Below are 26,942 nucleotides of genomic sequence, written 5' to 3'. Positions count from 1 at the left end.
AGAACTAGAACTTTGTTTGTTTGTTTTGAGACGGAGTCTCGCTGTGTTGCCCAGGCTGTAGTACAGTGGTACAATCTCAGCTCACTGCAACCTCTGCCTCAAGCAATTCTCCTGGGTTTCAAGTGATTCTCCCGCCTCATCCTCCTGAGTAGATGGGATTACAGGTACCTGCCATCATGCCTGGCTAATTTTCGTATTTTTGTAGAGATGGAGTTTCACCATATTGGCCAGGCAGGTCTTGAACTCAACCAGGCTTTATTCTAATAGACCTCACCATATCCTCCCAAAAAGTCCCAGCAGCCTGGCCTGCCTGCTCCAGTCCCTGCCTGCACAGTCTGCTCCCCACCTGCGGCCAGAGGGAACCTGTGAACCCCTGAGTCAGGTCAGAGCCCTCCTGGCTCAGAGCCCTGCCCTGGTCTCTGACTGCCCCTTGCCCACTCTGCTCCAACATCTTGGGTGGCCCGGTGTACCCAGGAGGACCTACAGGGTCTGTTCCCTCCATGCTCGCCCTAGATACAGTTGGAGAGGCTTGGGTTTTTCAGGGTCAGGCCTCAGCCGGGCCTGAGCAGTGGTGACCGTGGTTGAGCTGGGCCCTGATCTTCCTCCAGGCTCCAAATCTCCTCCCCTCCCCTCCCCCATGGGCCACTGGGCATCTGTCCTGTGACCAGAATCCAGTTTCCCCTTTTCTCTCCTGAGCCCAGGCCCAGGGAGCAGTGGGTGTGACATGTGGATGGGGGAGGAGGGCTTCCTGCAGCTGTCTTATCCCCCAGCACCCTAACCTCAGGTTCCTCCTTCCCCAGTGCGCTCAGTCTCTGGCTAGGGGGTAGAAGTCCCCATTTCCTTGGGGTGGCCTCCCTCAGGCCTTGCTCCCAGTCACTTCCTCATTCAGAGGGCAGCCAGCCACCTGTCTCCCTGAGCTGCCAGCCCCGTCTCTGTGTCTGTGTCACTGCCTTGTTCTCACCCTCTTTCTTGGCTTTGCCTCTGTTTTCTCCTTCCCCCGTATTTCATCTTTTTTTTCCCCCGTCTCTCCCGGAGTCAAAAACCTGCCGTTAGATCTTGGGTTCCGTTTCCATCTTGATTTGCTGTGCAGCCTTAGGCAAGTGTCTCTATCTCTCTGAACAATGGGGATGATAAAAGCATGTGCCCCAGAAGTGCTTTTCAGGGACTGAATGATTTAATGCTTGGGACAGAGTGCCTGCACGTTATGATGGCTCTTTTAATATCCTTTAAACAGCACAAGGTTCTGATGATTAAAGAATACTCATCACAGCTGATGCTTTAAAAAAGCTGACAAGTGTCAGACCCTGCTCTAGGAACTTTAATCCATTTAAGCCCCACAACAACTCTAAAAAGTAGGTCCTGTTTTACTCCCAATTTTACAGATTAAGAAACAGGCTCAGAAAGGTTGGGGCCGGGCGCAGTGGCTCACACAATCCCAGCACTTTGGGATGCCGAGTTGGTTGGATCACCTGAGATCAGGAGTTCAAGACCAGCCTGGCCAACATGGTGAAACCCTGTCTCTACTAAATAAAAAATACAAAAATTAGCCAGACGTGGTGGCGTGTGCCTGTAATCCCAGCTACTTAGGAGGCTGAGGCAGGAGGATCGCTTGAACCTGGGAGGCAGAGGTTGCAGTGAGCCAAGACCGTGCCATTGCACTCCAGCCTGGGCAACAAGAGGGAAACCGTCTTAAAAAAAAAAAGTTGAGTGACTTACTCAAGGTTGCCCAGCCAGGAAGAGGCAGAGCTGGTTTCAGTCTAATCAGATGAAGGTCATGCACTGACCCTCCTGTTAAGACGATGTCTGATCCCCTTTGTGGGTGGAGTCAAGTTTGCACTTCATGTACCCTTTGCCCTTCATGTCCAGTTGTTGGTCGGGAGAGCTGGGGCATGGCCCCTGGGTGACTGGGCCTGTTTCTTTCTTGGGTTTTGTTTCTGTCTCTCCTCCTCCCCTGTCCCCTCCTCCCTTCTGCCACCACCCACCTCAGACTTCCTCCTTCACTTGGCTGGACGCTGCGCCGCGCATCCCACCGGCCCTTACACTGTGGTGTCCAGCGGCATCCGGCTTCATGGGGGGCCTTGAACCCTGCAGCAGGCTCTTGCTCCTGCCTCTCCTGCTAGCCGTGGGAGGTGAGTTGGGGGCTTCCGTGGCTGCCTGTCCCTGGGCTCAGCTTGGGACAGGGCAGATAGCAGGGTGGAATGAGAGAACCAAAACGGGGTGTTGGGACGGGAGCAGGTCCCCAGCCTCCCAGAGCCTGTGGCTTTCTCCCAGAGCCTGAGCCCCCAAGATTTGCCCTCCACTACAAGCAAGGGGGAGGAGGGGACATCTAAGGGTGTCCCCACAGGACAAGTTGTGCAGCAGTAACACACACATTCTGGTGGCCCAGACACCAGCCCCCGAGTCCTGCCAGGCCCACTCTCCCCCTTGCTAACCTCCTGGCTGTCAGGATCCACCCTCCCCGGCTTCTAAACTTGTCCCCCTACCCCCATCATAGCTCTGTGTCTCAGTTTACCTTCTTTTTACTCCTCAGGTCTCTGTCCTGTCCAGGCCCAGGCCCAGAGCGGTAGGCCTAGACCCAGCAGTCCCTCTCCCTACCTCCCAAAGACCTCCCTGTCTCTGTCCCTCACTCACCCTTTCCAAACCTCTCCCCCACCCCACTGCCCGCTGACCTGCTCCCCACTATTCCCAGTGCACACATGCTGACCTCTCCTGACCCCTGTGCCATAGAATGCAGCTGCTCCACGGTGAGCCCGGGCGTGCTGGCGGGGATTGTGCTGGGGGACCTGGTGCTGACAGTGCTTATTGCCCTGGCCGTGTACTTCCTGGGCCGGCTGGTCCCTCGAGGGCGAGGGGCTTCAGAGGGTGAGTGGGGCTGGCAGGAGAAAACCTGAGGATGTGCCTGGATCCAGGAGGGGGGTTGAGTAAGGTCCCAGATCCCAAACATCCAAAGGGATGGTAATGGAGGTGCTGATTTGGAAACGACAAAACAACCCCAGCTCACCACTCTGCCTTTCTCTGCGCCCCGACACCCCTCACCTCCAGCAGCCACCCGGAAACAGCGTATCACTGAGACCGAGTCGCCTTATCAGGTGAGAAAACCAGACTGCCCTCCTCACATCTCACTCCTGCCTGGGGATGTCTGCCCCAGATTCTCCTTCATGCCATCATAGGGACCTCAAAGCCACTCTCCTTAAAGCACTCCCGAACCTTGAAGGCACACAGGGCATCTGTCTGAAACTGGGCTGAATGATTGACCACAAGCCTATGGTCAGCTTAAAATGTGTGAAGACTGGCTGGGCGTGGTGGCTCATGTCTGTAATTCCAGCACTTTGGGAGGCCGAGGCAGGTGGATCACCTGAGGTCAGGAGTTTGAGACCAGCCTGGCCAACTCTAACTCGACTAAAAATACTAAAATTAGCTGGGCATGGTGGCGGGAGCCTGTAATCCCAGCTACTCGGGAGGTTGAGGTAGGAGAATTGCTTGAACCCGGGAGGCGGAGGTTGCAGTGAGCCAAGATCATGCCACTGCACTCCAGCCTGGGTGACAGAGCAAGACTTTGTCTCAAAAAAAAAAACAAAAAACGTTAATTAAAAATTTTTTTTTATTTGAAGAAATAAGACAGGGGTCTCACTATGTTGCTCAGGCTGATCTCCAACTCCTGGTCTCAAATGATTCAAGTGATCCTCCTGCCTCAGCTTCCAAAAATCCTGGGATTACAGGCAGGAGCAGCCATGCTGGTTGAGTATTCTTGAAGCTCTTCATTCTTTCTTTTCTTTTTTTCTGAGAAGAAGTCTCACTCTGTCACCCAGGTTGGAGTGCAATGGCATGGTCTCAGCTCACTGCAACCTCTGCCTCCCTGGTTCAGGCCTCAGTCTCAGCCTCTCTGGCTGCAGCCTCCTGAGTAGCTGGGATTACAGGCATGTGCCACCACACCCGGCCCATTTTTGTATTTTTAGTAGAGACAGGGTTTCACTATGTTGGCCAAATTCACTGGTCTCAAATTCCTGACCTCATGATCCGCCTGCCTTGTCTTCCCAAAGTGTTGGAATTACAGGCGTAAGCCACCACATTCAGCCTAATTTTTTTTTTTTTTAAAGTAGAGGCCAGGTATGGTGTCTCACGCCTGTAGTCCCAGCACTTTGGGAGGCCAAGGTGGGTGGATCGTGAGGTCAGGAGATCGAGACCATCCTGGCCAACATGGAGAAACCTCATCTCTACTAAGAATACAAAAATTAGCTGAGCTTGGTGGTGTAAGCCTGTAATCCCAGCTACTCAGGAAGCTGAAATAGGAGAATTGTTTGAACCCGGGAAGTGGAGGTTGCTGTGAGCCGATATCATGCCATTGCACTCCAGCCTGGTGACAGAGCGAGACTCCATCTCAAAAAAAAAAAAAAAGTAGATCTAGGTTCTTGCTATGTTGCCCAGGTTTGTCCTGAACTCCTGGGCTCAAGAGATCCATTACCTCGGTCTCCCAAAGTGCTAGGATTACAGGCAAGAGTCACCATGCCTGGCTGAAGCTCTTTTTAAAAACTATGGTGTAGACAAGAGAATCTACACATCTGTCCCCCTCTCTGTCAGTGTTTCTTCTTAGCCCTTTGGGGGGTCATGAGATCCTCCAAGACCTCTCCCCTGAAAAATGCACACCCAGACGTCATTACATATGATTTTAGGGTTTCTGTGAGAGGCCTGCCCCTGGGGGCCGCATAGATCCTCCCCACACCCAAGCGTGAACTCTGCTGTGTGAAGTCTAATATATTGTCTGCAACCAGCTTTGCCCATTTGTCTCACTTGTGGATAAAGTTTCTTTGTGAAGTCTAAGAATCTCAGGGTTGGCTCTGTGATAGCCGGAAGACTGAGGGGCCTTTCCAGTCACTGGTGGCAGTAACTGAAATTTTAGGACAGAGTGTTACCCGAATGTATTCATTCTTTCTGTGGCTACGTCCAGCACCTACAAGTGCTAGAGTTTCTATCAGTGACAGAGTTTCTATCCTAGTTAAGACAAACTTGAAGCAAATGAACAAATACAATCATTTGGGGAAGCAGGGTAAAGGAAATAAACAGCTTTTTGTGACTGGCTGGAGTATGGGGGGAAGAAACTACAGAGGGGAAATTGAGAAATGCCTCCCTGAGGCGGTGACGTGAGCTGAGACTTGAAGGCAGAGGAGATCTAGGGGAACAGAGTTTCAGGCAGAGGGATCAGCACATCCACTGGCCCTGAGGTTGGGGCGCACTGGTGAGCCAGAGGAGAAGGGGCCCATTGAATGCGCTTGAATAAAATCCAGATCTCTTCCATGGCTCTAAGGCTGAAGAAGCTGCCAGGGGCCTTGTAGGGCACTGGCAGAAGGCTGAATTTTATTTGATGGATCCTTTCCACTGATGGCCCCCATCCCTTTAGGAGCTCCAGGGTCAGAGATCGGATGTCTACAGTGACCTCAACACACAGAGGCCGTATTACAAATGAGCCCGAATCATGACAGTCAGCAACCTGATACCTGGATCCAGCCATTCCTGAAGCTTACCTGGCAACTCATTCCAACTCCTACCGCCATACCGACCCACAGAGTGCCGTCCCTAAGAGACCAGACCTCTCCCCAGTACTGCCCCCAAATAAACATCAAGCGCAGAAACATGATGCCAGATCCTAGGGCTGATGGGATGGGGACATGTGGGGTCCTGAGGGGGTCTTGGATCCAGAAACAGTTCATGGGAGGAGGGTTCTTTGAGGAAGAATACAATTACAGGTATTTCAATTGCTTTATTTCAACCCAAAAGTTGGGCGGGAGGTTCCTGTGCCACCACACACCATTCAGGATGAGAGGGTCAGAAGCAAAGGTCCAAGCTGCAGGGGGGTCAGCCCCTGCCCGGCATGTTGATGTAGACTTTGCCATCTTCTGGGGATAGGGGAGAGAAAGCATGAAGCCTGACCACCCACATATTCACTTCCTTAGGGACCCCCTGCTTCAGGGCTTGCCTCAGGGGCTCCCCCAGGCACCTCCCCCAGGGTTTCCCCAGCACCTCCTCCAGGGCTTCCCCAAGGGTCCCCTCCCTGGGACCCCCTCCCTAGGGACACCGCGCACCCTCCAGGCCCCTCCCATTCCTGCCCTCACCTTGGGCGGGGCTGCGGCGTGGGCGGGCGCACAGGAACACCGCCCCGACGATGAGCAGTGATACCACCGCATCAGCCGCCACGAGGCCTGCCAGGAGCGGCAGAGAGAGGGGCCCACATCCGGAACAGGAGCCTGGAGAGTGGGGGCCGGGACGGGGAGACAGCTCAGGTTCTGCGTTCTGGGGCTGTGTTTTGGCCACAGGGAGGAGAGGAAGTTCCTCTGAGGGGGCGGGTCCCACGTTCGTTCCCTGGGGTTGCGATTGGGGAATGAAAGGGGAGACCGAGATGCAGAGAGCCTGGGGTGCCCCAGGACCCTTGGGACCGTGCGGTGGGCACATGGGGTACTCCTAAAAAGAGGCTGGGGGTCACTGATTCTGGGACTCGGAGAGGGACACAGATTCTCTGATTCAGGGACTGGCGGTGAGATAGTGACCTGAGAGCCACTGGGGTGTTCTGAGAGCCTCTGGTTTCTGGGATGGACACAATACCTGAAGTGCCGGGGTAAAAGTCAAGGAGTGATCTCTCACCTGGGGTCGTTTGAGCTGCAGCCACTGTGGAAAGAGAGAGGGGGTTGAGGGTGGAGAGAAGGTCCCTGAAACAGCTGGGCACAGTGGCTCACACTTGTCATCCCAGCACTTTGGGAAGCCGAGGCAGGAAGATCACTTGAGCCCAGGAGTTTGAGACAAGCCTCGGAGACATAGTGAGACCCTGTCTCTGCAATACAAAAATTAACTGGACATGGTGGTTTGCGCTTGTAATCCCAGCTACTCTGGAGGCTGAGGTGGGAGGATCACTTGAGTCGTGATTGCGGCACTGCATTCCAGCCTGGACAACAGCGAGACCCCATCTCAAAACAAAGCAAAAAATAGGATGTAGGGAAGGAAAGGAGATGGAACAGGGTCACATGGGAAGGGAACTCCCAGAGACACAGAGAGTGACAAGAAATCAGAAGTGGCAGCAGAGACCCGCCCATGAGAAGGGGGCACTCACAGGCAGCTCCTCTAGAACTCCCTGCCTTGGCTGGGTGCGGTGGCTCATGCCTGTAATTCCAGCACTTTGGGAGGCCACGCTGGGCAGATCATGAGGTCAGGAGATTGAGACCATCCTGGCCAACATGGTGAAACCACATCTGTACTAAAAATACAAAAATTAGGTGAGCATGGTGGTGCATGCCTGTAGTCCCAGCTACTTGGGAGGCTGAGGCAGGAGAATCGCTTGAACCTGGGAGGCAGAAGCTACAGTGAGCTGAGATCGTGCCACTGCACGATCTGGGCAACGGAGCAAGACTCCGTCTCAAAAAAACAAAAACAGGCCGGACACCATGGCTTACTCCTGTAATCCCAACACTTTGGGAGGCTGAGGCAGGTGGATCACAAAGTCAGGAGTTCAAGACCAGCCTGGCCAACATGGTGAAACCCGGCTCTACTAAAAATACAAAAAATTAGCTGGTTGTTGTGGCACACACCTATAATCTCAGCTACCTAGGAGGCTGAGGCAGGAGAATAGCTTGTACCCCGGAGGCTGAGGTTGCAGTGAGCTGAGATCATGCCATTGCACTCCAGCCTGGGTGACACAGGGAGACTCTGTCTCCAAAACAATAAAAATAAATAAATAAATAAATAGAACAAGCAAACAAAAAAACTCCCTGTCTTACCTCCTCCCACCCCCAAGGACCTAGGCCCTGAAGCCAAATGGATTTCCCAGAAGGGAAGGGGCACAGGGAGAAGAACCCCACTTTCAGCACCCATCCCTGCGACGTCACCCAAGCACCCCTCTCACAAACACTCAGCCTACCATCCCCTGTAACCACTGGCTCTACCTGGGAGCAAAAGCAGGAAGAGGATGTGACCCAGAAGGACCATGGTGGGCTGGGGTCTGGCAGAGGTCTGGCAGAGGATTGTGGTCCAGAGAAGTCCCGAGGAACCGTGAGGGAGCAGAGAAGTAGCAATAGCGGATGTCACCCTGCTGGTGTCAAGGCCATCTACTTCCTGTGCGTGTTGAGGGGGTGTCTGTGTTGTTGCCTTTGGTGAACTAACTCAGGGGGAGGGTCAGAGAGACCAGGGAGGCTGCTGTGCTGGTCCCAGTGGGAATGACAGGTGGCCCAGGGTGTGCTGGCTAGGGAGATCTGGAAATATTTTGAAGGTAGGGCCAACAACATTTACTGATGAAGTGGATGTGGGTGTTTGAGAGGGATCCAGGACAGCCGAGCCTTCTGGCCCGAAACGCTGAGAAGATGGAGCGTCCATTGGCAGAGAAGAAAGGAGGGGAAGTGGGTTTTCGGGGAAAGTGCCGAGGTTTGGACACGGGGAGTTGGAAATGCCTGATAATCTCCCTGTGGAGATGCTGAATGACCTCACTGCATTTAGGAGTTCAAGGGATAAGGCTGGTCTAGAAATGTAAATTTGGGGCTTGATGGCTTATGGATGGTATTGAAAGCCAAGCCTGGGTGAGATCACCAAGGAAGTGAGTGCAGACAGGATTCCGCCCCCATCCCAACACACACTGAATGGGGAAAGGGGAGGAAACTTGCCAGGGAAATGGAGAAGGAGGAGGGAGTAAGGGAGGAGACCCCGGAGAACCTGGCATCTTGAAAGCAGGGGAGAGGCTGCCGAGGTGGCTCATGCCTGTAATCCCAGCACTTTGGGAGGCCAAGGCGGGAGGTTCACCTGAAGTCAGGAGTTCAAGCAAACGTGATGCCGTGAAACCCCATCTCTACAAAAATAGAAAAGTTACCCGGGCTTGGTGTCGGGCGCCTATAATCCCAGCTACTCGGGACTGAGGCAGGTGGAGGTTGAAAAGACCTGAGGTGTTGCCACTGCACTCCAGCCTGGGTGACAGTGAGACCTTGTCAAGAAAGAGAAAGAAAGAGAGAGAGAGAGAGAAGGAAAGAAAGAAAGAGAAAGAAAGAAAGGCAAGCAAGCAGGGGAGGAATAGGGCCCACGTGGTCAGTGCTGTGAAAGGTCACCAAGTGAAACTGAAGGTGGCCTCCCACTGGAATGTCAGCTCCAGGGCTGGGAATTCCTGCCTGCTTAGTTCCCAACACGCAGCAAAATGCCTCCTCTGCTGCAATCAATTATTTTAAATGATGGGTGAGAAAATGAAACCAGACCTCTGAAAAGGGTCATGTAGGGGAGAGGGAGAAGTTGAGCCACACCCTTTACCCTTACCCACAGGCCCTCCCGCTGGGAGTCTAACCCCCAGTACCCCCCTCACTCCGGACCCAGTAATAATCTCCCTGCTCCTACCCCTACCTCCGTGGGCAGGACCCAGGAAACAAAGCAGTCAGCACCCCCTTGGACAGAGACTCAGAAATCCAGGCCCCAGCCAGGTGCTATGGCTCAATCCTGTCATCCCAGCACTTTGGGAGGCCAAGGCCGGTAGGTCATCTGAGGTCAGGAGTTGGAGACCAGCCTGGCCAACATGGTGAAACTCCATCTCTACTAAAAATACAAAAATTAGCCGGTGTGGTGGCGGACCCAGCTAACTGGGGAGGGTGAGGCAGGAGAATCGCTTGAACGGAGGAGGCGAGGAGGCTGAAGTTGCAATGAGCCGACATAGCGCCATTGCGCTCCAGCCTGGCGACAGAGACTCCTCAAAAACAAAACAAAATAAATTCCAGCATCCCCCCCACGCCCCAGTGTCCCCCTCCTCTTGGAGCCCAGTATCCTAGGCTGCTTCAGACCAAAGGTCGGGACCCCAGGTCCCTCCTTCTCCAGGGACTCTGGAGTCCGCCTCCCGAGTCCGCCCCGCCCACTCAAGGGCTGCGTTGGCCCTAGCGCGACTCGGGGACTCCCAGGTCTGTGGGCGGGCCCTGCCCAGGACTGGGTGGTGCCAGAACCCCTAGTTTAAAAACTCGCGGGTAGCGGACCGAAGATCGGGGACCCGGCGGCGGCTCCGCGGGGGAAACAGCGAGGCTGGCGCAGCGCCGAGGCCGCGGCCCTGGGGGCCCGCAATCCGCGCCACGGAATCCCCGAGGTAATGGGTGCGGGTAAGGCGCGCTCGGCCTCCTAAGAACGTGAGGAGCTGAGGATCGAAAGACTCCTGAGCTCCCGAGGGACAGAGCTGGAGAGTCAGTCCTGGGTCCGGAGAGTGAGGATCTCCGGTGTTTGGAGGAGGAGGGGTCCCGGACTCCTGGATCGTGACGAAGGGGCGGTTGGGATCACGGACTTATGGGTCCTGGGGGCGCAGGGCACTGGGGATCCAGGATCGCGGGTCCCCGAGGGTGAAAGGGCTGGGAGGCTGGACCCCTGCCTGGGTCCTTGGAGGTGCTGGGGGTTGCTGGCAGCTGATAATCACCCTAGAAGGGGGCGGGCTCCCGGACTGAGTGCTGGGGGGCGTCGTTGCTTAAAATCGGCGAGGGTCTCGGTGGGGAAGGGTCCGGAGCCTGGCCTTAGGGTCAATGCTGACGGTGACCCTGCCTGGGCCCCGCCCTTGGATTTTCGGATCTCCACTCGTGCGGGGCTGAGCAGGAATTCCCCTTTCGCGGGGATTCCACTAACGCCACGCACGGCCGCGCTCCCCGCCTCGGAGCAGGACACCTGGGGTGAAAGAGGGGGGAAGGGGAGAATGGAAGATTCCCTTGCGCGAACGCCTTGGCGTCAGCGCGCTGCGTCCGGGCGGTTTCCGAGCCGCCCCCTCCCGCCCCACCGCAATCCCGGGTTAACCCTTCCTCCGCCGGAACCCGGGCGCGGAAGGTTGAGGGTCTTGCCTTTCTGGGTCGTGGGAGGGAGTTTGGGACCCAGGGCTCCCAAATCCTAGAGAGGAGGGAACTGAGGGTCCAGACTCCTGGGACCTGAAGAAGAGATAGTACGAGTGGGACTTTGTTTTTTGAATAGAGTCTCTTTCTGTCGCCCCGGCTGGAGTGTAGTGGCGCGATCTCGCTCGCTGCAACCTCAACCTCTGCCTTCTGGGTTCAAGTGATTCTCCTACCTCAGCCTCCTGAGTAACTGGGATTACAGGCTCCCGCCAGCACGCCTGGTTAATTTTTATAGTTTTAGTAGAGACGGGATTTCAATATGTTGGCCAGGCTGGTCTCCAACCCCTGATCTCAGGAGATGCGTCCGCCTCGGCCTCCCAAAGTGCTGGGATTACAGGCAAGAGCCACTGAGCCAGGCCCCTTGTGCGGCCTTTGACTTCTCGACATTCCTCGGGGAGTGGTGCTGGGGACTCCTGATTTCTAGAGGTATAGATTCTAGAGCAGAAAGATGTTGGGAACCTGAATGTACGTCAGGGAGTGACGCCTGGCACCCGCACCCCACCAACCCGCTGGCTTCAAAACTGGGATATCTGGGGGTGGAATTTTTTTGCGGAAGTGGGGTGGTTGCTGCAGAGGGGTTCCCTCCTCCCCTTTCCCCACTTTCCGCGACGCTGGTGGAAAGTTGGGTCAGAGGGAAAGTGCGAAGCAGAAGGAAGGAAATGGAGGAGGCGGACGCCCCACCCCCATCTTCTAATGGCTTTGCAGGTGTCAGGCGGCATCTACTGCCAGTTTTTCCGCGCGGGAGGGCAAGGAGGGCGCCCAAACCCACTCCCCCCGCGCCACCCCCGCCGCATTTAGTAGACTTAAGGACCCTGATGACTTCCGCTCCTCCTCTCCCGCACAGTGAGTAGGGGTGAGCGCAACCACTGTCCAACGCAGACTGTGAAGAAGCTTCTGGAAGAGCAGAGGCGCCGCCAGCAGCAGCAGCCCGACGCTGGCGGGGTGCAGGTGAGGGGAGGGAGCGACAGCTCTCAGGAGTACCCCCATGCTGTTCTGCAGGGACTCAGCGGCTTGCCAGCTGATAATCTGCCAGCTGATAATCGGGGTGGCCCTGACCTAAATGGCCCATAGGTCTGGATCAGACCCGGAGGAATCTGCCAGATAAAGTCACCAGGGTTCCTTTTTGTTTTTGTCTCTACAGGGACAATTTCTCCCTTCTCCAGCGCAGCCCCTGACCCCATCTGCGAATGAGGCTGTGACTAGTAAGTTCTCTCAGCTCCTGGGCCTCTCTGTCCCCCTTCCCTAAGGGATTCAGACATTCCAGCTCTCAGAACTTTGGGACACCTAGGAGTCAGGCCCTCATTCTTCCCCCTTTTTTTTTTTTTTTTGAGACGGGATCTCACTCTATTGCCCCGGCACTGGAGTGCAGTGGTGCTGTCTAACTCACTGTAGCCTCAACCTCCTGGGTTTGAGTGATCCTCCTGCCTCAGCTTCCCAAGTAGCTGGGACCACAGGTGATGCCACCTTCTCAGCTAATTTAAAACATTTTTGTAGCAACAGGGTCTGGCTATGTGACCCAGGCTGGTAGGCCCTCATTCTTGCTGTAACTCAGTAACAGTCTGATTTTCTAGGTTCTATGCATCCTACAGAACCCCAGGACCCAGTCTCCAGCCTTTTGAGTGTGCTAGGAGGCCTGGTCCTGGGCTCTTGGTGTCCCAGGAATACCTTGGGAAACACCAGGCCCTCTAGTCCTCGCTGTGACGTCCCCAACTGTAGTAACCAGACCTGCCCCTGCCCCTCCTTTTACATGCAGGCCACCCTCCTTTCCCAGCACACCCGGAGACTGTGGGTTCTGGAGTTAGCAGCCTGGGTCCCCCCATGGGCTTTCCAGACTGGGATCCCAACACGCATGCTGCCTACGCAGACAGCTCTTACTCTTGCCCTGCTCCTGCTGCCGAAAGTTTCCTGCCTCCCGACTTCTACCCACCCTCGGACCCAGGGCAGCCGTGCCCATTTCCCCAGGGCATGGAGGTGAGATACAGAGTGGGTACAGGATGCTGAAGGGCCCCTAAAAATTCGAAGTTGTGCTCCTGTAGTATTCTGGGGTGTCTGGAGCTCGGTTACGGTCGCCTTTCCTAGGCTGGGCGTGGTGGCTCATGCCTATAATCCCAGCGCTTGGGGAGGCTGAGGCAAGTGGATCACTTGAGGTCAGGAGTTTGAGACCAGCCTGGCCAACATGGTGAAACTAAAAATACAAAAATTAGCTGGGTGTGGTGGCAGTCGCTTGTAATCCTAGCTACTCCGGAGGCTGAGGCAGGAGAATTGCTTGAACCCAGGAGGTAGAGGTTGCAGTGAGTGGAGATCACACCGCTGCACTCCAGCCTGGGTGACAGAGTGAGACTGTCTTGGAAAAAAAAAATCCCCTTTTCCAGGTGGGCAAAACTGAGGCCTAAAAGTCCGAGGTCACTTGGCACAGATGGGATACCCAGGGGCTCTGCATGCAGATGTGACTGTGTGGTGGTTTGGGATGGGGGAGTTCTCAGCTGACTGGCTCTCTCCACCACCTGCACCCCTCAGGACCCCCAGGACACCCGGCTCTATGCAGGATCTTCCCTGCCACAGGCGGGACCCTGGAGAGTTTCTGCACTCCCTTCAGGACCCCCTCAGTTCCCCTCTGTGGTCCCTGGACCATCACTGGAGGCAGCCCGAGCTCACATGCTGGCTTTGGGGCCACAGCAGCTGCTGGCCCAGGATGAGGAGGGGGACACGTGAGTATAGGGGGCGGGTTTGTCTGCAGACTCTTGGCTTGGTGGGGGCTGTTCTCATGGCTGTCCCCCACCCGTCCTCAGGCTCCTGCACCTGTTTGCGGCCCGGGGGCTGCGATGGGCGGCGTACGCTGCGGCTGAGGTGCTCCAGGTGTACCGACGTCTTGACATTCGTGAGCATAAGGGCAAGGTGAGGCCTGGGGCCTGAATGCTCCTGGGTTCAGAGGAGGAGGGAGCCAGGGGCCTGGACCCCTGAATCCTAGACAAGAGAGGAATGGGGGCTGAGCTCCTGGGTCTGAGGGGAGATGAGGCTGGGAGCCTGGTTTTCCAACGGGAGGGAACCAGGGGCCCAGCCTGACCTCTCCTGTGACCTGCAGACCCCTCTCCTGGTGGCAGCTGCTGCCAACCAGCCCCTGATTGTGGAAGATCTGCTGAACCTGGGAGCAGAGCCCAACACCACTGACCATCAGGGACGTTCAGTCTTGCACGTGGCCGCTACCTACGGGCTCCCAGGAGTTCTGTTGGTATGCCCAGCTGGCAGGCGGTGGGGGGGGGCGGGGGGAGTCATCTGAGGGTAGACTGGTTGCCCAGATTTTGGCTTTCACAGCCGGGAGGCCAAAGGAGACCCTTACCCAGCACTCCAACTTCTCTTCCTCCCAGGCTGTGCTTAACTCAGGGGTTCAGGTTGACCTGGAAGCCAGAGACTTTGAGGGTAAGTTGGGTGTGGGCAGGGCTGGTGTGGCTGGGCGGGGTGGGTGCAGCAGATGCAGGTCCCTCACTCTCTCCATTCTGCAGGCCTCACCCCACTCCACACAGCCATCCTGGCCCTTAACGTTGCTATGCGCCCTTCCGACCTCTGTCCCCGGGTGCTGAGCATGCAGGCCCGAGACAGGCTGAATTGTGTCCACATGTTGCTGCAAATGGGTGCTAATCACACCAGCCAGGTGAGCTGGGATGTGGGCGGTCAGTCCCTGGGAGATTGTATGGGATGGGGCCGCCTGGAAGGCTGGGAGCTCCAGACAGATGCTGACTTTGCCTCTTCCTTGCTGTGTGCCCTTCAGCAAATTACTTCACTTCTCTGTGCCTTAGGAGTTTTTGTTTTTTTCTTTGTTTATTGGGGTTTTTTTTGTTTTTTGAGATAGGGTCTCACTGAGTCACCCAGGCTAGAGTGAAGTGGTGCAGTCTCGGCTCACGGCAGCCTCTGCCTTCCAGGTTCAAGTGATTCTCCTGCCTTAGCCTCTTGACTAGCTCAGACTATAGGCGTGTGCCACCACACCTGGCTAATTTTTAAAAGTTTTTTATTTTGAGTAGAGATGGAGTTTCATCGTGTTGGCCAGGCTAGTCTCAAACTTGTTACCTCAAATGATCCTCCCTACTTGGCCTCCCAGAGTGTTGGGATTACAGGTGTAAGCCACCTCACCCAGCCCCTAGTTGTTAACTGGGAATATTACTGACCTTAGGGTGTGTTATCAAGCACTGACTATTCATTCATCAAGCACTGAGTTTCATTGATCAGCTTACTGAAACCTCACAAACACCCCTTGCTTGACATGTGCACTCTATTTTCTCTATTTTACTGATAAGGAAACTGAGGCATGGGAAATCAAAAATCTTTTTTTTTTTTTTTTTTTTGAGACAGCTTCCCTCTTGTTGCCCAGGCTGGAGTGCAGTGGTGTGATCTTGGCTCACTGCAACCTCTGCCTCCCAGGTTCAAGCGATTCTTCTGCCTCAGCCTCCCGAGTAGCTGGGATTATAGGCATGTGTCATCATGCCCTGCTAATTTTGTATTTTTAGTAAAGATGGGGTATCACCATGTTGGTCAGGCTGGTCTCGAACTCCCGACCTCAGGTTATCCGCCTGCCTTAGCCTCCCAAAGTGCTGGGATTACAGGTGTGAGCCACCATGCCCGACCACAAAAATCTTTTTGAGACAGGGTCTTGCTCTGTTACTTAGGCTGCAGTGCAGTGGCATGATCACAGCTTACTGCAGTCCTGACCTTGTGAGCTTAAGTGATCCTCCCACCTCAGCCTCCCAAGTAGCTGTGATCACAGGCATGCACTACCATGCCTGGCTAATTTTTTGTAGAGGTGGGGTCTAACTATGTTGGCCAGGCTGGTCTCAAACTCCTGAGCTCAAGCAATCTTCCCACCTCTGCCTTGGAAAATGCTGGGATTACAGGTGTGAGCCACTACGACCAACCTAAAAAATCTTACAGTTCGTGAGTGTCAGAGAGGGGATTAGAACCTAGGTAGTCTGACTTTAGAACCTAGCTTTTAATTATGTTCTGTTCCTTTCCTGTGACAGTCGTTCGGAGGAAATTACATTTAAGTTGAGCGAGAAACAGTGAAGAAGAAGAATTAACTGTGTGGTAGGGTTCTGGGAGAACTCAAACATCAAGGAGTATTTCTCTGAAAAAAGCACAAGTAAAAAATTTTTTTTTGAGATGGAGTCTTGCTCTCTCACGCAGGCTGGAGTGCAGTGGTGCAATCTCAGCTCACTGCAACCTCCTGGGTTCAAGTGATTCTCCTGCCCAAGCCTCCCAAGTAGCTGGGACTACAGTCGTATGCCATCACACTCCGATAATTTTTGTACTTTTAGTAATAATAACAAATTTTTTTAAAAATAATAAAAGATGGCTGGGTGCAGTGGCTCAGGCCTGTAATCCAAGCACTTTGGGAGGCCTAGGTGGGCGGATTGCTTGTGCTCAGGAGTTTGAGATCAGCCTGGGCAACATAAGGAGACCCCCATCTCTACCAAAAAAAGCACAAAAATTAGCTGGGCATGGTGGCATGTGCCTGTGGTCCCAGGTGCTCAGGAGGCTGAGGTGGGAGGATCACCTGAACCCGGGGAGGTCAAGGCTGCAGTGAGCCATCATTTTGCCACTGCACTCAAGCCTGGGTAACAGAGTGAGACCCTGTCTCTCAACAACAACAACAACAATAATAATAATAATAAAAGATAACTATTTTCCTGCAATTCCAGTGCTTTGGATGGCTAAGGTAGGAGGATCACTCGAGCCCTGTAGGTTGAAGTTGCAGTGAGCTGTGGTCACACCACTATACCCCAGCCTGGGCAGCAGAGTGAGACCCTGTCTCAAAAAACAAACAAAAAAATAACTTTTTATTTTGAGACAGGATCTCATTCTGTTGCCCAGGCTGGAGTGCAGTGGTGCAATTCTGGCTCACTGCAGCCTCTGCCTCCCAGGTTCAGGCGATCCCTGTGCCTCAGCCTCCCGAGTAGCTGGGATTATAGGCACGTGCCACCACGCCTGGCTAATTTTTGTATTTTTTGTAGAGACAGGGTTTCACCATGTTGGCCGGGCTGGTCTCGAACTCTTGACTTCAAGTGATCCACCCGCCTTGGCCTCCCAAAGTACTGGGATTACAGGCATGAGCCCCCTTGCCCTTCCAAAAAAAAAGAATTTTTTAAACCTCAATATCATTATTCTGTCTTTAAAAAATTAAAGATTATGTTGTAATACTAAATATCCTGGCTGTAGTCAATTTACTTTTGGGTATAAAATAATTTTTTTCATTAAAAAAATCAAGATCCAAATAAGCACACATATTATGGTGTTATATCTTTTCAAATCACTTTTTTTTTTTTTTAATTGAGAAGGAATCTCACTCTGTCACCAGGCCAGGCTGGAGTGCAGTGGCACAATCTCGGCTCACTGCAACTTCTGCCTCCCAGGCTCAAGGGATTCTCCTGCCTCAGTCTCCCGACTAGCTGGGACTACAGGCATGCCCCACCATGCCCAGCTAATTTTTGTATTTTTAGTAGAGACAGTTTCACCATGTTGGCCAGGATGGTCTTGATCTCTTGACCTCGTGATCTGCCTGCCTCTCAGGCTCAAGGGATTTTCCTACCTCAGTCTCCAGACTAGCTGGGACTACAGGCGTGCCCCACCATGCCCAGCTAATTTTTGTATTTTTAGTAGAGACAGTTTCACCATGTTGGCCAGGACAGTCTTGATCTCTTGACCTCGTGATCTGCCCGCCTCAGCCTCCCAAAGTGCTGGGATTACAGGTGTGAGCCACCACGCCCGGCCTCAAATCACTCTTAATCTAGAGATTTGGTTTAGTCTTCATCATTTTTTGGATGAGCAAACTAGGTGGTTTTCCCGTTATGAGCACATAAAATGTTTAATGTTCATTATCATTACAAACTCCTTACAGACACATAAAAAGTTTTCATTTTCAAAAATGTCTTTTATTTTCCTCCAAATATGATGGGAACAGCTCGATATTGTGGTGCAGTATTGCAATATTAGCTAGTCCACAGATTAATGTTGGCAGCTCCTGTGCTTGTAGATAAAGTACAGTCTCTGTGGGACAGATTCAGTTTAATGTGTTTAATGGATGCGGGTAGCCAGGGCAGTTGCTAACCTGGAGAAAAGGAGTCTCTTTCTCAGACACTTTGGTGGGAAATTTTCATAAGAATGTACAGTTCTGGGAGGTGTATGGTGTGAATGGTACACCCTGAGATATGGTGTTGTGCAGTGCACAACACATACAACTGAATAAGGCACTCTTGGTGGGGCTTGCAGAGGAGGGCCAGCATCTTTTTTTTTTGAGACAGCGTGTTACTCTGTCATCCATGCTGGAGTGCAGTGGTGTGGTCATGGCCCACTGCAGCCTCGAACTCCTAGGCTCAAATGATCCTCCTGCCTCAGCCTCCCAAGCAGCTGGGACTACACATGTGCACCACCATGCTTGGCTAATTTTTCTATTTTTTGTAGAGATGAGGTCTTGCTGTGTTGTCCAGGCTGGTCTTGAGCTCCTGGCCTCAAGTGATCCTTCTTCTTCAGCCTCCCAAAGTGCTGGGATTGCAGGCCTGAGCCACCTCACCCTGCCAAGGTCCAGGGTCTCTAAAGGCTCCTGGATTCTGTGGGAGGGTGTCTGGGTGTGAGGCTGGGCCTGACCTCTGCCATTCCCCTCCCCACAGGAGATCAAGAGCAACAAGACAGTTCTGCACTTGGCTGTGCAGGCTGCCAACCCCACTCTGGTTCAGCTGCTGCTGGAGTTGCCCCGGGGAGACCTGCGGACCTTTGTCAACATGAAGGTGGGGGCCGGAGCTGGGAAGTGCAGATTGTGTGGGATACGGTAGAGGGGGAAGTGGGATGTTATGGGTCCTGTGGGCTATGGATGTGGAGGGGACGATGTGTGGGATCTGCGGGGGAATGTGTACGAAGCAGTGTAGATTGCCCCGGAATGTGTAGGCTGTGGACACAGGGATGCATGCACCATGGCCGTGGCCAGGGGAGGTCTGGGATGTGAAGGGACAAGTGTAAGACATGGACAAGGCAGGAACTGAAGTGCAGTTTAGAGGCCTGGGCAAGCTAAGCCCAGATCCCCATCAGCCCTTCCCTTGCTGTTCCAGGCCCATGGGAACACGGCGCTTCACATGGCAGCTGCCCTTCCCCCTGGGCCGGCCCAGGAGGCCATCGTTCGGCACCTGTTGGCAGCTGGGGCAGACCCCACACTGCGAAACCTGGAGAATGAGCAGCCCGTTCACTTGCTGCGGCCTGGGCCGGGCCCTGAGGGGGTGAGTAAGCCCTGAGCCTGCCTGCGGAGAGGCTCTGAGCTAGCGGGATTGGCCTCCCTGCCCTACCCAATGCTCACTTTCAGAGAATGACTTCTAATCACGGAAGGTGACTTCAACCCTCACACAACTCTGACTTTCTAATGTGACCTCTGACCTCAGTGTTTCATCCTTTACCCCGGAATGGTGACTTCTCTGATCTCTACCCCAAACCTGACCTCAAAGTGTGACCTGTACTCCCAACCCTGAATCTCGCTTGACCTCAAGGTGTGATCTTTGATCCCCAAGTGTGACCTCCTACTCTTTGCCCCTAGCCTTGGGTCCTGACCTCAGATGTGACTTTTGGCCTCTTACCTGTTGTTCCCTTCAATTCCCTTTCAATCCTCACTCCCAGGTGGGAACCCCCAACTGGCAGCCCCTTTCCCTTTACCGTAGGCCTGCTTCCTGACCCTTTCTCAGTGTGTGGACTCAGGCCTTGACCTCCTTTCCACATCTTTATTTTTTTATTTATGTTTTTTTTTTTTTGAGACAGAGTCTCCATCTGCTGCCAGGCTGAAGTGCATGGTGCGATTCTCAGCTCACAGCAACCTCCGCCTCCTGGGTTCAAGCGATTCTCTTGCCTCAGCCTCCCAACTAGCTGGGACTATAGGCATCGCCACCATGCCTAGCCAACTTTTGTATTTTTAGTAGAGATGGCATTTCACCCTGTTGGCCAGGCTGGTCTCGATTTCTTGACCTCATGATCCGCCCACCTCGGCCTCCCAAAGTGTTGGGATTACAGGTGTGAGCCACCATGCTGGTCTTATACTGTTATTTTTATTTTTTGTTTTTGAGGCAGGGTCTTGCTCTGTTGCCTAGGCTGGAGTGCAGTGGTGTGATCACAGCTCACTGCAGTTGAACTCCTGGGCTCAAGGGATCCTCCTGCCTCAGCCTCCCCAGTAGCTGGTACTACAGGCAGGCACCAACACACCCAGCTAATTTTTTTTTTTAAGAGATGGGGTCTCACTATGTTGCCCACGCTGGTCTCAAACTCCTGGCTTCAAGTGATCCTCCCATCTTGGCCTCCCAAACTGTTGGGATCACAGGCATGAACCATCACGCCCAGCCTCCTTCCCAAATCTCTATCACCCAGGCTGGAGTGCAGTGAGTCAATCTTGGCTTACTGAGTGAATCTGCACACTCTACCTCCTGGGTTCAGGATCTTTTGCCTAGGCTGGAGTACAGTGGTGCAGTCTCAGCTCACTGCAACCTCCGCCTCCAGGGTTCAAGCTGTTCTCCTGCCTCAGCCTCCCCAGTAGCTGGGATTACAGCTGTGCACCATGACGCCCAGCCAATTTTCGTATTTTTAGTAGAGACGGGGTTTCACCATGTTGGCCAGGCTGGTCTCGAAATCCTGACCTCAGGTGATTTGCCCACCTTAGCCTCCCAAATTGCTGGCATTACAGGCCTGAGCCACTGCACCTGGCTCTTCCAAAATCTCGACTCCAGACCTCTGATCTTCAAATCCAACGGGCCCCACTCAGCCTCTCTTCTCCAGCCCCTCCCTCCGTGTGGCGTGCCTTCCCCACCTCTCTTTCCAATCTGACAGACTGCTCTCCCTGCCTTGCCTTGTCTACAGCTCCGGCAGCTGTTGAAGAGGAGCCGTGTGGCGCCGCCAGGCCTGTCCTCTTAGGACTCAAGCCCAGACCCTGGACTGATTTTCCAGTCCCCACCGTCCTGCGGGACAGCCAGCGTATGCTAATGTTGCAAATCCATGATAATGTATGTGGAATATCCTGCCATTAGGGTCTTACATTAAAACCCCAGAATGGCTGCAGGAAGGTGAACAGTCCCCAATATTTGGGGTGCTGTGATACCCCTCTTCCACCCACAAGGAGCCCTCTTAATGACTTCTGTGAAATCGAGGCCCCTTGATTGTTTCTGTGAAACACCCTGCGCCCCTCGTCCCTTCCCCACTGTGATCTTTCAGGTTCTCTCCCCAACTCAGCTCTGTTCCCAGAGACCCAGATGTAATCCCCTCCATGGTGCTTGGGGCATCCCATTACCATCTCAGTAAGGCTCCTACGATGGCCTCCTCGCCCTCCCAGGGACCCACATCCTTCAGATCCTCACCCTGAGACATGAGGGACCCTCAGGTCCCACTGCTCTCTGATTCAGAATTCAGCTAGGCCCCGTTCCAGACCCCAGCATTCTCAGTCACTCCCTCCCTAATCTGAGCATCACTCAAGCTCTTTATTAAATTCAATTTGGGCCGAGTGCGGTGGCTCATGCCTGTAATCCTAGCACTCTGGGAGGCCGAGGTGGGTGGATCACTTGAGGTCAGGAGTTTGGGACCAGCTTGGCCAACATGGTGAAGCCCTGTCTCCACCAAAAATACAAAAAAAAAATTAGCCAGACATGGTGGCGCACACCTGTAGTCCCAGCTACTTGGGAGGCTGAGGCAGGAGAACTGCTTGAACCCAGGAGGCGGAGGTTGCAGTGAACTGAGATTGCACCACTGCACTCCAGCCTGGGCAACAGATCAAGACACTGTCTCAAAACAAAAAAAGAAAATTAAACTCAATTTGGACTAGAACTATTGTCGTCTGATCTCTGGGGGCACTGGTGCAGGGGAATGGCTGTGATGCCCGCGGAGGGGTCATGTTGGGATGAATGTACCTGAGTGGGGAGGATGTAGCAGCCACCATGAGTGCCAAGTCCATAGCCCGTCACCCTCACCCTGGTGACACAAGCAAGACTTTTGGGAGGCCAAGGCATGAAGATCACTTGAGTCCAGGAGTTTGAGGCCAGCCTTTGGGCAGTCTCAGAACACTGGTGTGGCTCTGCCCTGGATACGAGCATGGCAAAAGTTGAAAAGCAGGAAGTTCTTGCCCTCTTCTGACTCCAGCAGCCCTCAACCCGTTACCCATAGGAGATGGTCCCCCACCTGTCTGTTGGGCTAACTTGGAAGTGCATGGCCTATGTGGACTCCCAGAGTTCCCCAGTGGATGAATCACTGTGGTTCCCCACAGTGGTTCAGGCTTTGATACAATACCCTCTATAGGCTTCTCTCCCTTCTGTGGTGTCTTTTCCTCCCCTACCAATGTTCTCCATCCCGTCCAAATGAACTTCCCCCCATCCTTCCCTTGGTGGCTACTTTTGGAGAAACCCAAACTAAGACCTCCACAAAACCCATTCTCAGCCAGGTGTGGTGGCTCATGCTTATGATTCCAGCACTTTGGGAGGCCGAGGCGGACAGATCACCTGAGGTCAGGAGTTCAAGACCAGGCAAAAACTCATCTCTACTAAAAATACAAAAATTAGCCAGGCATGGTGGTGTGCACCTGTACTATCAGCTACTTAGGAGGCTGAGGCATAAGCATCGCTTCTACCTGGAGGTAGAAGTTGCAGTGAGCTGAGATTGTGCCACTGCACTCCAGCCTGGGCAACAGCGCAACAAGACTGTCTCAAAAAATATATACAAAAAACCCCCCAAAAAACCCAAACACCATTCTCATACTTGGTCGACAGCCTCTGCTCTGGCTTCTGCAATATTCACCCAAGGAGCCACCATCCCAGAAAACCCTCAGACCCATCATAGCCCCTGCAGCTAGGAACCTTTCATGGACCACAAATGTATGTATTATTAGCACACTCCAGTCCTCCGGCCAGTGTCTCTGCCCCAAAACTTAAGGCTTAAACCAACACCTTCTTAATTGTTTTTTTTTTTCTTGGCGATGGGGGTGGGGGGGCCGGGGTGGGGGACGGAGTCTTGTTCAGTTGTCCAGGCTAGAGTGCAACGGCACAATCTCAGCTCACTGCAACCTCTGCCTCCCGGGTTCAAGTGATTCTCCTGCCTCAGTCTCCTGAGTAGCTGGGATTACAGGCAACTGCCACCACGCCTGGCTAATTCTAATTTTTGCATTTTTTAGTAGAGATGGGTTTACAACATGTTGGCCAGGCTGGTCTCGAACCCCTGACCTCAAATTATCCTCCCGCCTCAGGCTCCCAAAGTGCTGGGATTTAAGGCATGAGCCATGGCTCCCAGCCCCTCTTAATTGTTTCTGACTGTACTCTAGGCTGGGATCAGCTGGCTGTTCTGCTGTCTCTCTTTGGTTCCTTACGTGGCTGCAGTTAACCTGAGGCCGAGGCAGGAAATCCAAGACAACTTCACTCACATGCTTGATAGCTTGGCTGAAATATTAGAGCTTCCAGGAGTGAACCAAGAGTCTCTCCATGTGGTCCAGGAGGGCAGGTGGATCTCTTCACTTCAAGTGGTGGCTCAGCGGCTCAAAAAGGGAGAGATCCAAGGGGACAAGCCCCTGCTTGTATCATGCGCGTTGACATGCCATTGATCCCAGATCAGTGTGGGAGGCATTACACAAGGGTCTGAATATTGGGGGACAGAGTTATCTGGGAGCCCAGTGAGGTGCCTCACGCCTGTAATCCTACCACTTTGGGAGGCCAAGCCAGGCAGCTCACAAGGTCAGGAGTTCAAGACCAGCCTGGTCAACACGGTGAAACTCTATCTTTACTAAAAATACAAAAATTAGTGGGGCATGGTGGTGGGCTCCTGTAGTCCCAGCTATCTGGGAGGCTGAGGGAGGAAAATTGCTTGAACCCACAGGCAATTTTCAGCCTATTTATTTAACAAATTACTGGCTCACACCTGTAATAAATAGGCTGACCTCGGGGAGTGAGGTCAGCCTATTTATTACAGGTGTGAGCCAGTAATTTTTTTACAAATCCTAAATTTTTACAAATCACTATCCATAGATGAAGCTTTTAAAAGCCCTTTTAAAAGGACCTTTATTTGTTCTTTTCACGTGAGGGAAGTGATGAGTATTATTCAAGTGTGAGAAATGGCCATGGCCACTCGATGTAATTTTTTACTAATCCTATAGCTACACAAAGAAAATAGCACCGAGGGTAGTGGAGGAAAATCTACTAGACCTCAAGCCTGTCTCGAATTCAATTCTGTACTCTAATTCAGACTTTGTCTTTACCTAGCTGAGTCAGATAAATTATTTAATTTTTCTGGACTTCTCTTTCTTTTCTTTTTTTTTTTTTAGACTGGGTCTCACTCTGTTGCCCAGGCTGTAGTGTAGTGGCGCGATCTTGGCTGACTGCAACTTCCACCTTCCAGTTTCAAGTGATTCTCCAGCCTCAACCTCACAAGTCGCTGGGATTACAGGTATGTACCACCCACCAGGCTAACTGGACTTCTCTTTCTTTAAATACAGAAGGAGAGGGCTAAGAGGCCATCCCTCCAGACCAAAAGTTTGTATGTTGATGTGTTACTGTCTTTCAAGAGTGAGTTTGCTCCTCCTCAAGTATCTTTCAGGGGTCTGTTTGCTCCTGGTCAAGAATCTGAGGTCTAGACTTTTGCTCAGAGTTGCTGAACCTCTCTCCCTTCCCATTTATTTCACTCTTCTTAGGATGTTCTCTACCTTCCTCTCCCCTCTCCTGTCCCTACCACACCCCATTCTACAACCCCATCTGAAATATCAAGGGTGACCATAACTCACTGGTAGGTTGGAGAGGGTTAAAGACTTCTGAGCAATTCTCATAGACACCTCCTGTTCTCTGGTGCTGGCTGTGACTGGCACTGCTAGAGGGGATCTGGATCATTGCTTCTGGCATGGCCAGCCCATACCAGTTGTTTTTGTTGGCAGTGGAATTTTGAGGACTGCTACTCCCAGCTGCTTTCTCTTAGAGCCTTAGAACAGCCAGCTTCTTTGTCCCGGAGCTTCTGGGCAGTTCCTTTACTCCTTCCATACTTCCCCTAGAGGGCAGCACAAATCACAGTCTCTGCCAAGCATATGGAGTTGGGATCAACACCATGACTCAGGATTGGCTTGTAGAATTCTTTCAAATTCCCCTAGCCTGGTATGAAAGTATGGGAACAAGAATGAATAGGTCACTCACGGTGGCTCACACCTGTAATCCCAGCACTTTGGGAGGCTGAGGTGGGCGGGTCACTTAGATGCTAGGAGTTCGAGACCAGCCTGAGCAACGTGGCAAAACCCTGTCTCTACTAAAAATACAAAAATTAGCCAAGGGTGGTGGCATACACCTGTAATCCCAGCTACTTGGGAGGCTGAGGCAAGAGACCTATTTGAACACAGGGAGTGGAGGTTACAATGACCAAGATTGTGCTACTGCACTCCGGCCTGGGCGACAGAGTGAGATTCTGTCTCAAAAATAATAAATAAATAAATCAGAATGAATAGATTTATTTATTATTCGTAATAATAAATAGATTTATTTTTATTCGTAATAATAAATAAATCACACCCATTGGCCTTCACTTGAAGACAGTTCAGCATGGTGGAGTCAGATGGAGCGACTTCAAGTCCCATGCCCACCTCCAGCCTTAGTAACAGAGTGGTTTTAGGAAAAGTTACTTAACTCCTCTAGGCCTTGGTTTCTTATTTTTCAAGTGGGAATAATAATGATTGCTTCTTAAAAACACATGATTATTTGAGGATTGCATGAGATCATACATGTTTTGTTAGACTCTGTGGACTGGCTATCTAGGGGCCATCACAACTCCCTTTTCTCTTGCCCTCTGAGACTTCCCTGAAGTCTCCAGAACTAGCTAAACATAAAATGAGGGCTCTATTCTGAAAACTGTGACTTCCAAAAGATACCTAGTGGTAGAAATACAGTCCCATCTAAACTCCTTCCATCACTCATGTGCTCCTTTCTCTGCATCTCCCTCTATCTACAGCATTCTTCTCTCTTTCTAGTTCCCTCCCTCCCTCCCTGAGCGAGGTCAGCCTATTTCTTTAACAAATTACTGACTCACACCTGTAATAAATAGGCTGAGCGAGGTCAGCCTGGGCAACAGAGCAAGACTCCGTCTCTCCCCCCAAAAAAATTACAAAAAATTAGCCAGGCATGGTGGCGGGCACCTGTAACTCCAGCTACTTAGGAAAATCGCTTGAACCCGGGAGGCAGAGGTTGTAGTGAGCCAAGGTTGAGCACCATTGCACTCCAGCCTGGGCAACAGGAGTGAAATTCTGTCTCAAAAAAATAAAGAAAGAAAGATGGTGTTATCAGGGGCTCCTGGTGTTGTCGCTCGTATCAGCTGTCTTGTACCAGCATGTATGTGCTCTCATGTGTATTGACACACAGGCAACAGGTCCAGAAAAATTTCCTACAAGTGTACAGTATTTTATTGATTCTAAGCAGAACTTAATTGAGATGGATGTGGCGGCTCATGCCTATGCCTGTAATTCCAGTACTTTTGAAGGCGGAGGTGGGGGAATCGCTTGAGCCTGGGAATTTGAGACCAGTAACCTAGTAAGACACTTACTCTACCAAAAAACAACAACAAAAAAACAAAAAACTTAGCTGTGTGTGGTGGTGTACACCTGCAGTCCCAGCTGCTTTGGAGGCTGAGGCAAGAGGATCATTTGAGCCCAGGAGTTCGAGGCTGCAGTGAACCATGATTGCAGCACTGCAGTTCAGTCTGGGAGACAGAGCGAGACACTGTCTCTAAGTAAGTAAATAAATAATAATAAAATAAAAAATACAGAAGAATTTAATTGAAATAATCTTAGTCAATTGTGTGACCTAGTGTATACTTTGCCTTTTTTTTTCTTATTGTTGTACCTAAAGTAATGCTATTTCTTATCACTGATGGCATCTGAGGTTTTTGTTTTGTTTTGTTTTTCTTTTTTTTTTTTTTTTTTTGAGGTCGTGTCTTGCTCTGTTGCCAGACTAGAGTGCAATGATGCAATCTTGGCTCACTGCAATCTCTGCCTCCTGGGTTCAAGCAATTCCCCTGCCTCAGCCTCCCAAGTTGATGGGATTACAGGCATCTGCCACCGTGCCTGGCTAATTT

General features: G+C 52.4%; 3 protein-coding genes across 10 annotated transcripts; 2 read left to right on the top strand and 1 right to left on the bottom strand.

Moving 5' to 3' along the window:
• The first annotated feature begins 1,985 nt into the window (after nt 1-1,985).
• TYROBP (transmembrane immune signaling adaptor TYROBP) lies at nt 1,986-5,627 on the top strand. Of its 2 annotated transcripts, none has more exons than XM_008987772.6 (5): nt 1,986-2,129; nt 2,531-2,563; nt 2,728-2,862; nt 3,046-3,089; nt 5,396-5,627. In XM_008987772.6, the coding sequence occupies exons 1-5, from the start codon at nt 2,069-2,071 to the stop codon at nt 5,459-5,461; spliced, it is 339 nt and encodes a 112-aa protein (XP_008986020.1). In that variant the 5' UTR covers nt 1,986-2,068; the 3' UTR covers nt 5,462-5,627. The 2 variants fall into 2 exon arrangements, with proteins under 2 accessions (XP_008986020.1, XP_002762076.2); XM_002762030.8 differs by having other exon boundaries at nt 3,043-3,089.
• A 117-nt stretch (nt 5,628-5,744) lies between these two features.
• On the bottom strand, nt 5,745-10,581 carry HCST (hematopoietic cell signal transducer). 5 transcript variants are annotated; one of them, XM_035287502.3, is made up of 5 exons: nt 10,403-10,581; nt 7,926-7,992; nt 6,595-6,657; nt 6,108-6,239; nt 5,745-5,891 (listed from the first exon to the last, which is right to left on the bottom strand). In XM_035287502.3, exons 2-5 carry the CDS (start codon nt 7,966-7,968, stop codon nt 5,851-5,853), a joined length of 279 nt encoding a protein of 92 aa, XP_035143393.1. In that variant the 5' UTR covers nt 7,969-7,992; nt 10,403-10,581; the 3' UTR covers nt 5,745-5,850. The 5 variants fall into 5 exon arrangements, with proteins under 5 accessions (XP_035143393.1, XP_035143395.1, XP_035143394.1 ...); XM_035287504.3 differs by having other exon boundaries at nt 6,634-6,657; XM_035287503.3 differs by lacking the exon at nt 10,403-10,581 and having other exon boundaries at nt 5,745-5,888; nt 7,926-8,052.
• NFKBID (NFKB inhibitor delta) lies at nt 9,983-26,151 on the top strand. Of its 3 annotated transcripts, none has more exons than XM_008987776.5 (12): nt 9,983-10,081; nt 11,707-11,810; nt 12,004-12,064; nt 12,616-12,833; nt 13,380-13,570; nt 13,652-13,757; nt 13,945-14,091; nt 14,228-14,279; nt 14,363-14,511; nt 18,515-18,631; nt 18,950-19,114; nt 20,730-21,686. In XM_008987776.5, the coding sequence occupies exons 4-12, from the start codon at nt 12,681-12,683 to the stop codon at nt 20,781-20,783; spliced, it is 1,134 nt and encodes a 377-aa protein (XP_008986024.1). In that variant the 5' UTR covers nt 9,983-10,081; nt 11,707-11,810; nt 12,004-12,064; nt 12,616-12,680; the 3' UTR covers nt 20,784-21,686. The 3 variants fall into 3 exon arrangements, with proteins under 3 accessions (XP_008986024.1, XP_054106294.1, XP_078215221.1); XM_054250319.2 differs by lacking the exon at nt 9,983-10,081 and adding an exon at nt 10,763-11,288; XM_078359095.1 differs by lacking the exons at nt 9,983-10,081; nt 20,730-21,686 and adding an exon at nt 24,163-26,151 and having other exon boundaries at nt 11,492-11,810.
• Nucleotides 26,152-26,942: the final 791 nt, after the last annotated feature.

This window comes from Callithrix jacchus, chromosome 22 (assembly GCF_049354715.1).
Source record: "Callithrix jacchus isolate 240 chromosome 22, calJac240_pri, whole genome shotgun sequence".
In the NCBI taxonomy this organism is placed as follows: Eukaryota; Metazoa; Chordata; class Mammalia; order Primates; family Cebidae; genus Callithrix; species Callithrix jacchus.
Note: the sequence above shows the minus strand (reverse complement) of the source record. Positions and strands in the feature narration are given on the sequence as shown.

What these genes read in the sequence shown, in the direction of transcription:
- TYROBP (XM_002762030.8), top strand. Translation starts at nt 2,069, where the DNA reads ATGGGGGGCCTTGAACCCTGCAGCAGGCTCTTGCTCCTGCCTCTCCTG. An exon ending in TCTCCTGCTAGCCGTGGGAG is followed by an intron (nt 2,130 to 2,530) that starts GTGAGTTGGGGG and finishes TTTACTCCTCAG; the next exon opens with GTCTCTGTCCTGTCCAGGCC. An exon ending in AGACCGAGTCGCCTTATCAG is followed by an intron (nt 3,090 to 5,395) that starts GTGAGAAAACCA and finishes CCATCCCTTTAG; the next exon opens with GAGCTCCAGGGTCAGAGATC.
- HCST (XM_035287502.3), bottom strand. Translation starts at nt 7,968, where the DNA reads ATGGTCCTTCTGGGTCACATCCTCTTCCTGCTTTTGCTCCCAG. An exon ending in CTTCCTGCTTTTGCTCCCAG is followed by an intron (nt 6,658 to 7,925) that starts GTAGAGCCAGTG and finishes CTCTTTCCACAG; the next exon opens with TGGCTGCAGCTCAAACGACC. An exon ending in CTTTTACCCCGGCACTTCAG is followed by an intron (nt 6,240 to 6,594) that starts GTATTGTGTCCA and finishes CCCACTCTCCAG; the next exon opens with GCTCCTGTTCCGGATGTGGG.
- NFKBID (XM_008987776.5), top strand. Translation starts at nt 12,681, where the DNA reads ATGGGCTTTCCAGACTGGGATCCCAACACGCATGCTGCCTACGCAGAC. An exon ending in CAGGATGAGGAGGGGGACAC is followed by an intron (nt 13,571 to 13,651) that starts GTGAGTATAGGG and finishes ACCCGTCCTCAG; the next exon opens with GCTCCTGCACCTGTTTGCGG. An exon ending in GGACCTTTGTCAACATGAAG is followed by an intron (nt 18,632 to 18,949) that starts GTGGGGGCCGGA and finishes TTGCTGTTCCAG; the next exon opens with GCCCATGGGAACACGGCGCT.